General features: G+C 48.5%; 3 protein-coding genes across 3 annotated transcripts; 1 reads left to right on the top strand and 2 right to left on the bottom strand.

Annotated features, from left to right (window-relative positions):
- Window positions 1–330: 330 nt before the first annotated feature.
- V1508DRAFT_89209 (fungal-specific transcription factor domain-containing protein) lies at window positions 331–3063 on the bottom strand. Its single transcript, XM_066943094.1, has one exon. It carries the CDS (start codon window positions 2790–2792, stop codon window positions 570–572), a length of 2223 nt encoding a protein of 740 aa, XP_066792086.1. The 5' UTR covers window positions 2793–3063; the 3' UTR covers window positions 331–569.
- Window positions 3064–5409: 2346 nt separating this feature from the next.
- V1508DRAFT_89168 (class I glutamine amidotransferase-like protein) lies at window positions 5410–6554 on the bottom strand. The gene is made up of 2 exons (XM_066943093.1): window positions 5874–6554; window positions 5410–5782 (listed from the first exon to the last, which is right to left on the bottom strand). Exons 1-2 carry the CDS (start codon window positions 6466–6468, stop codon window positions 5658–5660), a joined length of 720 nt encoding a protein of 239 aa, XP_066792085.1. The 5' UTR covers window positions 6469–6554; the 3' UTR covers window positions 5410–5657.
- A 443-nt stretch (window positions 6555–6997) lies between these two features.
- Window positions 6998–8869, top strand: V1508DRAFT_428859 (chaperonin 10-like protein). Its single transcript, XM_066941842.1, has one exon. It carries the CDS (start codon window positions 7408–7410, stop codon window positions 8401–8403), a length of 996 nt encoding a protein of 331 aa, XP_066792084.1. The 5' UTR covers window positions 6998–7407; the 3' UTR covers window positions 8404–8869.
- Window positions 8870–9463: the final 594 nt, after the last annotated feature.

Genomic DNA, 9463 nt, shown 5'->3' with positions numbered 1-9463 from the left:
GAGGAGCAGTCAGAGGAGGCAGGTATAAAACGACATGAATCCTCTCTGCCATCGAATAATACATCACAGTATACTCATCTTTATCTCTCATCTTTATCTTCCATCTTAGCACTATTGGCCGTATACTAGCCTCAAGTTTGACCTGGCTGTCATCAGACCGGACAGGGACAAAATGGATATCGTAATTGGGTATAAAGTTATTAACTATAGCTTACATTTGCTGTAGCTATCCTTAAGTTATATTTATATTTATTTCAGTAGTCGCCCGGGCAAAGTTGATGTGCTATATCCTCCTCACACTCAAAATTTGATCTTCACGGTCTTCGCGAAAAAGTCCTCCAGAAGGACTTACTTACCCTTCAGTACCTTCCCACTGAAGGCATGCTCGCCGACATCTTGACAAAGGCGCTGCCGTCCGCGCTCTTCCAGCGCTTGCGTAGCGACATGGGTTTGGTTCCGCCTTCCTCCCCTAGTGTCCGCGACTAAGTGAAAAGGTGGGGTGTTCCACAAGGGAGCCGCATGGCTGTAGGCTCGGGTTGGCCGAGGTGGCTTACCTCTGACAGTATACATTACAGTAAACCCATGCCCGACCAGTCAAAATCGTTGTATGTTTCCGCAGTAAAGATATCGATCGACTGGGCCAATACACCCGTAATTTCAGCAGCGTTCTCGTCGTCAAAGCTCAACGGTCCATCCACTGCCTGTGCTGCGGTGGAATTTCCATTGATGAGGCTTTCATCAGCTTCGCCATTTGTGGCCAGCTGCATCGCAACGCCCTGCATCCCCTGACTTTGTCCTATGACCAAGTCGACTTTGGCACTGAGGTCGCTCATGATACTAGCTGCGCTCGCCGCGACTGCAAAGCTATTCCCGAAATTTTCAAAAACGGCAACAGAAAGATTGATTGCGCTTCTGCCCGCCTGAGCCGACGCACCCTGCGGATACGCCAGCACAAAACCAACGAGTGTCATAGCTGCATTCCACTGCCACTGGAAGGCTTCGTGCCAGCCGGCCAAGATGGGTGTCGATAAAAGCACTTGATGCATCATGTGTGTTAACGCCATGGCGTGGGCGGCACATTTCATCGCGGTCCTATCCGTAAGGTGATGGGGCGCCCTTGCTAGGGCGAAGGAAATAGAGGGACGGTAGAGATTCGTACACAGGTTATGGTACATCAGTTCTAGAAGCAGACGCTGCCGCTGCAGCCAGAGCGGTGCAAACTGCTCGACTTCGAGGGCTGATAGGTCTGTAGAAAAAGGGACGCCACTGTTCTGACGTTTCGTTTTGAGCGCTTCAGGTACGCCTTTCAGCCATGCTTCTAGCCGCTCTGTGATTGATTGAGGGTTAAACACGTTGGAGGTGTTGGGAACATTGTCGTAGAAGGCTGTGTAGGCTGTTCGGGCCACCAGCAGAAGCTTGATATTGTGGAGGTTCCAGGTGAGCCAGGTGACATTCTCTCCGAGAGGGGCAAAGCTGGACCCTGAGAGCATGGCGATCTCACGATCGTCGGCTGGCAAACTGCATGTAGTACTGAAATCATGCAGGAGGAACGGACGACCTAGCTTCATGCTTATCTTGGTCTCCAAGACGTATAGCGTCCACCACAAGCGCTTCCGCATCTCCTTCTCCCGCCGTGGCATGGTCTGAGGAGGCTCCAGATGGAGACCGAGCATATAAGCTGTCCGCACGGCAAGACTGCAGGCATTATCCGCCATATTCTGGAAAGATCCACAGCATAGATATATGGAGCAGAAGATGTGACACTGCAGCGTCGATATGGTAGGACTTTCCAACTGGCAAGACAGGAGCGTCTGGCAGCGCCTATAATGCCATCGACCGGCGATGGTGGCATCATTCTCGTTCACGTTGGCTCTTGAGGCAACGCTGAGTCCACGCCCGACGCCTGGCAGCTGTGCCATGCCGTACTGCATGCACACTGCAATGACAATGTCAACGAGCGCGGACGGCTTTCGTTCCTTGTCTGATGTTGCCCACAACGACTGGTAGTGCTCTTTGAACTCGAGCTCATCGAGAATCGGAAATGAGGTGTAATAGGACTGCCAAAAGAGATCGAGGAAATACACTTCTTGCGTTGGCGATAGATAGTCACCCGCGTTGACAGTGTCGTCCGTTGCGGCCGCGACGAGCCGCGCGCCCTGCGAGTGGTCGTCCTGTGTGATCGTAGTCGGCACATCGAGTAGAAAACTCGCCGAGTTCGGCAGCATTCGATGAGCCGAATTAGTTTCTTGAAGGGTCGAAGTCAAGAAATTGTTGATGCGCCCGATGAAGTAAAACAGCGACGACGATCCATACCATGTCTTCTGCGGAGAGCGCGCGGTGCTGATATATATGCCCTCACAGAAGCTCTTCGCTCGACCTCCTTCCAGCAAGAGGTCCGGGTGACGGTCATCGGACGCTGGGAGTACACTCGGTGGTGTATTGAGCTCATGGACCGGCTTATCATTGTCAGCCTTGCGCTCCTTTGGGAGCTCCAGTTCCAGTTCCAGCTCCTGGACCCTCTGCCTCAAACGCTCAATCTCCCGATAAGCATGAGGAAGCGTGGTTAATTTCATCGCGCCACTATTGCTGCACTGTCCACCTCTGCTTTTGCAGTTCGAACACGGATGATCGTTGTCACATTTGACTCGATGCACACGGCACCAGTCGCACGCTCTGGCCACTTGGCCTCGTTTTCTCTGTCGGGGCAGGGGGGTCGAGGGAGACTCCCCAGACGCAGAGGCACTCGACACGGTACTCGAAGCAGTCATGCCGACGTCGAATGTGGTAAACATGGCCCGCCTTGAGTTGAGGGCACAGGTGAGATGCTGAGAAGAGCCTGAAACGGGGGACAGCGAGAGTGGCGGGTCTCAGCTACGCTGCTGCTAGTACGGCAAAACTAGATAGCTAATATTCAAATACCCCAAAAAAAGGCTCTGCGTTCTGAATGCCACTTGGGAGTTAGTTAGATCGGAACAATTGTGCTCCAAGAGCCTTCCTGTATTTCCAATCTTGCTCACAGCCCCAGATATACGCACACGGTCTCACATATACTCAATTCAGTATTCAGGTTGCCAGACCTGGTGGATAACTACTAGAGAATGAGTTCATCTTGAACTCCGTTTGAACTTTCTCGAAAATTCCTTCACCTGAACACGACATGCCTGAACCGGTCGCGTCAGTGTGGAGTCGTCCACAACGACGGCTCGTTAGTATGCACTTAACTGTGGACGACACAGCATGACTGACATCTCCTCATAGAACGAAACACAGGTAGGTGCGACGAACTCTGCGCTCCGGCACTACGCCCCACTTTTCCCCGGCTTGATTACCGAAGGCGGAGGCGGGACACCGCAAGATTCAACTCCTTTGAGCATTATATTTGGGTGCTACGGGGTCCTGGAATCTGCGAGGACTGCCTTGGCTGCGCTTCATACCTCAACTCCATTCAGAATGTAAATCGCATGGGCGACTGTGCTTCCCGTCATTCTTCGAATACTGCCAGTACCGGTGCTCTAGAATCGTACGGCCCTCACTCGTCTGTAGTGGGTTTAAGTAGTGACTTAGACCGTTTTCACATTCTCTCATTTCCATTGTGTTATACATCATTCGATAGAGCAACACGAGATAGACAAGATATCCGCAGAAAGAGGTTGGAGATCGGCCGGACTGTTAAAGTTCGAAGTCACTGAATTCTGTCCCGGGGCAGCTAGCCAGAAGCCGTCGTACCGCGTTGCAAATATCATGACTTGGAAAGATGAGAGGAGCTTTACTGCTGCGTCTACGGGTCGTACTTTATGAGAAATCTTTGAGGATATTCCACATTTCTCTAACAATCAATCAATCTTCCTCAGTGGGAAGGTAGTAAGGAGCGGATGATTCAACACGTCTAGGACGCCTATCGATGTTGCAATTGAATCAACGATTTAAGAGCATTCGATTTGGAAGCATTTGGGAGTCAGCGGGTTGTATATTACTTGCATTTGTCATTTAATAACGATACATGCCGATGGCTAATCGAACACGTCAAAATCCTTCATATAAACTGCACTCTATGTAATTGCTTCTCATAAGGGCAAACCATAAGCCTATCTATGGGAAAGAAGAGAATAAGGTATGGTGGCCTCGTAGTTATTATTATTTGATCATTCACAGAACGAGGATAAATACATTAACCCTCTACCATCGTCAAATGGGTAGTTCCTTGATATATATATATATCTCCAGTTTACGCCAAAGAGCCACTCCGGTTCGAAGTTGCTGAACCCGAGTGTACGGCCGATCAGGACTTTCTCTACTGTTCCGGTAATGCGATGCCCGGAGTATTTCGGAAAATAACGCCAGGGTGTACGCCAGGGTGTACGCCAGAGAATTGCAAAAATGTGAGCGCTAAGTGATGGACACGATGGACTGAGAAGGGGTTGTTGGAATGTTCGCTGATAGGTTGTTAGACCTTATTAGCGATTCCAAGAGGGATTGAGGTGGACTATTTATGTACAAATCAATGCTAGCACAAAGCCCCTCTCGACTGAATGATCGTTATCACTGTAGCTAATCTATATGGAGGAAAGATTTGCGTATTCTGATGAATATATCAGAATGAGTGAAGTTACGATCATTCACTTACTTCATCAAGAAAAAATCGTCCATGAACTAGCTACATCAAATCATGATATGCATATATCCCGCACGGCGTCAATGTGCTGATATTCTCATCTAAGTGATCTTGAACATCATGTACAAGGTCGTCGCCTAATGATGATGGTGCGAAGAGTGGTGTACCTGAGTCAAAGGTACTCCCAAACTCTAATATGAGGCTAATGTGGCTCGTAGTGGCAATAGCCGAAAATCTTCCGCACTCAGTTAGTGAGATCCAGCCCTTCGGCTCAATGACACTACTGTCAAGATACTAGCATAAAGAGATTATCAAGTGTATGGTTGTGCCATGTCTAGCAAACGAGAGCCTACGCATTTACGGTCTAAATGGGAGAACATAGTTGTTCTTTCAACAGAGAATAAGGGGGGATAATCATTTGTGAAGTAGTACTGACAGCACCCCACATGAAATAGCGCCAGTTACGAAGAATCGGCATTGAGGACGTTTGATCGGTACGTAATACGACGTAAACCGGCAGTCCACGTACGGAGTACATTATATGCAGCATTAATAAGAGCGTTACAGCGACATGAGGCAATGGAAATATATATATGTATATATGTGCGTGTCTGTCAATACGACAACTTCCTAACTAACATTAACGTCGTTCTTCGTGCACGAAGGAGCCACAAGTGGGTATCTCTAATTTGGTTATGAAAATAGTTCGTAATTATCCAAAAATGAATAAAAAGGTAACTATAACTTAATAGAAGTTTGAAACGAGGTGAAAGGTTGGGAGAGCTTAATTTCCAACTAATGTTAGTTTAACTTTTAACACTCCATCGACAATTATCGGTATGTAGTTTGTGCGCTGCTTCGAGTTTTTTGATCTTTAAGCCAACATAAGGGATATGAATTAATTGAATACTTTGCTAGCGATGGAAATCTATAATGCTCTCCTCAAGCTGGGCATGGATCGAGTGTTCCAGCTCCCTAGCAGAAGCAACACAAATGTATAGACACCCTCCGAGAAAGCTAGACCCGAGGAAACGAACTCAAAAAATCACAGCTTTTCAAAAGCCTCAACCGCCGCTTGTGCCGTGGACCGGGCACTAGCCGGATTCTGTCCTGTGACAAGGCGGCCATCAACCACGTGGTAGTCATCCCAGATTCCTTGGGCCCGAGCATCTAAGGAAGTTAGCCAGTGAACAAGAGACACATGGCGGAACAGCAACTATGCCGTGAGATCAAAATGCAACCAAGCCAGGATTATACTCACATTTAGCTCCAAGCTTAGCGGCCATCCCATCTATCATATCGTTACCCCAGGACTGGAGCTCCTCCATGATCCCCATGGTGATCTCGGCCTCGGTGGTGAAGCCCGTGATAGTCTTCCCCTTTATAATGGGCTCATTGGTCGCTGGGTCCAAGAGGTTGGCAAAGAGGGCGGGCCCATGGCAGACAGCCGAAACAATGCCGCCGTTCGCCCAGACCTGCGCAGCGATCTTTTGCAAGTTGCTGGCGGTGGGGTAGTCAATCAGGGCGGCGTGGCCCGCGGAGGCGTAGAAAATCCCATATCTAGAGCCATCAATGTCGGCGGCCTTTGGCATGTTGTCGAGCTTCTTCCGGAATTCGCTGTTGGCGTCTTGCCATGTAGCCAAATCTTCGCCGTTTAAGAAGTCGGGTTGCTGAGAGAGCCAGTCCGGGGTGTACGTGCCCGTCTCAGAAGTGAGGTCGACTTCAAAACCAGCAGCCGTAAAAACCTTGTAGGGGTGGAGGGCTTCAGAAATAAAGAGGCCGGTGGTCTCCTTGCCCTGGAAGAGAGTGGCATGGGCCGAGGTGATACTGATCAGAGCTCGACGAGGAGGAGTCATGCTTATGGTTGTGGGATAATTGTCTTAGGAAGATTTGTAGAATGACTTAAACTTCAGTTGAAACCGGGCGTGAGGAGTCTATTTCAAAGTGTTGTTGCAGGTGTCTGGAGAGAAAGTCTCCTGGCTCTGGAGAGAATGGCAGCATTTATACACCAGAAATGATCATGTGCCCTCAAGCTGTGGAATGCCATAATGACTTCCGTGTGTCGACATTTCCAAGCGAGACTCTCCTTGGAGCCGCGGCGACGATCTCACGCCAGTAAGTAAGAGCCAGCTTGAACTGATGGGTCCGGGTACACAGAGCACTAATAGAGACAGGAGTGTCCGGAGCGCTGGAAGGGGCAAACGGAGGATCCGGAGTTACTCCGTTGTCTGGCTGGAATAGGCATAGGCAGTCAGGGTTAAATAACCTAACCCTAATCATCACTCTAAACTCGGGAGCTGCACATTGGCTAGACTTGGTGAAAACTCAATTGCTTTCAGCACTGTCAAGATAACTAGTTACCTTGATCAACATGATCCAGCTGAACTGGGCGAACAATGTCGCCGGTGCCACATCTCTGGCAGTTCGGTACCCTCGCACAAAAGCGGTACTGTTACCCGGACTATTCGAGCAACTTTGTCTGCGCCTTTCCTGCGAGAAATCCCCTTTCGCGTGTCCGAGTCTCCGTGAGACGCTTATGAGCTGCAAGAAGCAAAAGTAACAGTGATCAGCCACCGTTTGTTTATTCCGGTTATCAATTCCGCATTATTAATCAATTTGGGATTACGTGACTGAGCCAAGGTTTTCGCCGGCCCTTCCTAGATCCCACCCTTTTGCCCCTATGCTATCTAGAGTATTTAAATTGTCAATTTTCCATCCCCTCCGATAACGGGCTACTTACACCTTAGCTTTGAACCTATTCATTCATCTGGGCTTATCTGTCTTACATATTCAGCATGGGATTTGATTTCACTGTCTATAAAGGTTCGAATGACGGTAAAGTGTTGAAGTCAACCACGCATAAAGACGACCTAAAGGGAGATCAAGTGCTGGTGAAGGTTACGCACTCAGGAGTGTGCTTTACAGATGTTCATTATCGACAAGCTGATATGGCGCTCGGCCACGAAGGAATTGGAATTGTTACAGAAATTGGACCGGACGTGAAGGACCTTAAAGTGGGCGATACTGTGGGGTGGGGCTACCAGCATGACTGTTGCGGCCGCTGCAAAAGCTGTCTTTCCGGCTGGGAAACAATGTGCCCAGATCGCAAAATGTATGGAGTTGATGACCTCGACCAGGGTTCATTTGCCTCTCACGCTGTCTGGCGTGAAGCATTTCTCTTCAAAATCCCACCAAATATGAGCGCTGAAGACGCTGCACCTCTGATGTGCGGTGGGTCGACCGTATTCAACGCACTTCATGTCGCTGACATCATGTCAACGTCACGTGTGGGTATCATCGGGGTAGGGGGTCTTGGCCATCTAGCTATCCAGTTTGCCGCGAAGATGGGATGTGAGACGGTCGTTTTCTCAGGTACGGATAGTAAGAAGGACGATGCAATTAATCTCGGTGCCAAAGAGTTCTATGCGACAAAGGGACTCACCAGTCTGAACATTGGAAAGCCTCTTGATCACCTGATTGTGACAACCAGTAGTCAACCAGACTGGCGTTTGTATATTGGGCTCATGGCTCCGGGCGGTACTATCTCACCAGTTTCGGTTGACAACAAGGACTTGACTATTCCATACATGCCTCTATTATTGAATGGTTTGCGAATTCAAGGTGGGATTGTTTCTGCCAGGAAAGTTCACCAAGACATGCTCAATTTCGCTGCATTGCATGGTATCAAGCCAATTATCGTGCATTTTCCTTTAAATGTTGACGGAATTGAGAGTTGTTTGAAGACGCTCACAGAAGGTAAAATGAAATATCGAGGTGTTTTGGTCGCGTGAGACTCAAGGACGTGTAATTCGTATGCTATTAATGTATATGAAAGTTTTTGTTTTGCTAAATTCATACCGGATGTTGTTCCTCTTGGACTTGATAGTAGTAATTTGATTGCAAGATACAACCTGGGCATGATAGGCAGCGAGCATTCGAATCGAAAAGGCAACTCCAGGACGATGACATGTGTGAGCCCAGTATCCCTGTCGGATGAGAAGGAGAATAGTAGGCGTACTCCTTGTTCCTTGGATGGTCTCATACCTCATCTCTGCAAGAGAACGTTAGTGCAGGCACCTAAACTCATTTGAGTGTTTGATAAGATACCATCGAAGTCAATAAGCAGGATACCGTTGCTGCCGATCGGCGGAATTGGTTGTTCGGAGCAGTACTTTTTATACTCTTCCTTAATTTTATGGTGGTATTTTTGGCGGCTGGCTTGGCGAGCTTCACGGTTGATCTTGTCGCAAGACCGAGCCGCACAGCGGTACAACGCTGCAAGAATGAGCCGCAAGTGCCCGGTTGGGAGTGAAGCGGTGATTCACTCGAGTGAAGCGACGATTCGTTAGGATGAAGCGGCGATTCAGTATAATGTAGCAGCGCTTCATTATTGTTGTATATATAAAGAGCCCCTGTTAGCCAAGTTGTACATAGGAGAATCGTGTGTTATTAACTGTATAATCTTGAGTACACGTTTATATCGAACTAGGATCACTCTAGACCAGTTATTTTCTATACTTCTTCTTTATTAGTCTCGCCCACAGTCCTCTTTTGTTAGCAGAATACCATTGAACCTATTGGTCAGTGAAGGGTTTACTCTGATCTGAACTACTCAGCAGCAAAGGTTTTCGACAATAACACACCCTCATAACAATTGAGAGAGACTAAGGCGTTCACGATACGACGTCATGGCACGAAACGACGACGAACCTATGGCTTCGGCTCCAAGCCCATACCACCTTATCCAGACCCTCCAGGATAAGATCGAAGAATTGGAACTCGCTATGCACAACCAAAGGACCAAGGTTACACCTTTGAAAATCGGCAAGGTGAACCCCTTCAACGGAAAGC

This window comes from Lipomyces doorenjongii (assembly GCF_038497915.1).
Source record: "Lipomyces doorenjongii strain NRRL Y-27504 unplaced genomic scaffold V1508scaffold_183, whole genome shotgun sequence".
NCBI lineage: Eukaryota > Fungi > Ascomycota > Lipomycetes > Lipomycetales > Lipomycetaceae > Lipomyces > Lipomyces doorenjongii.
Note: the sequence above shows the minus strand (reverse complement) of the source record. Positions and strands in the feature narration are given on the sequence as shown.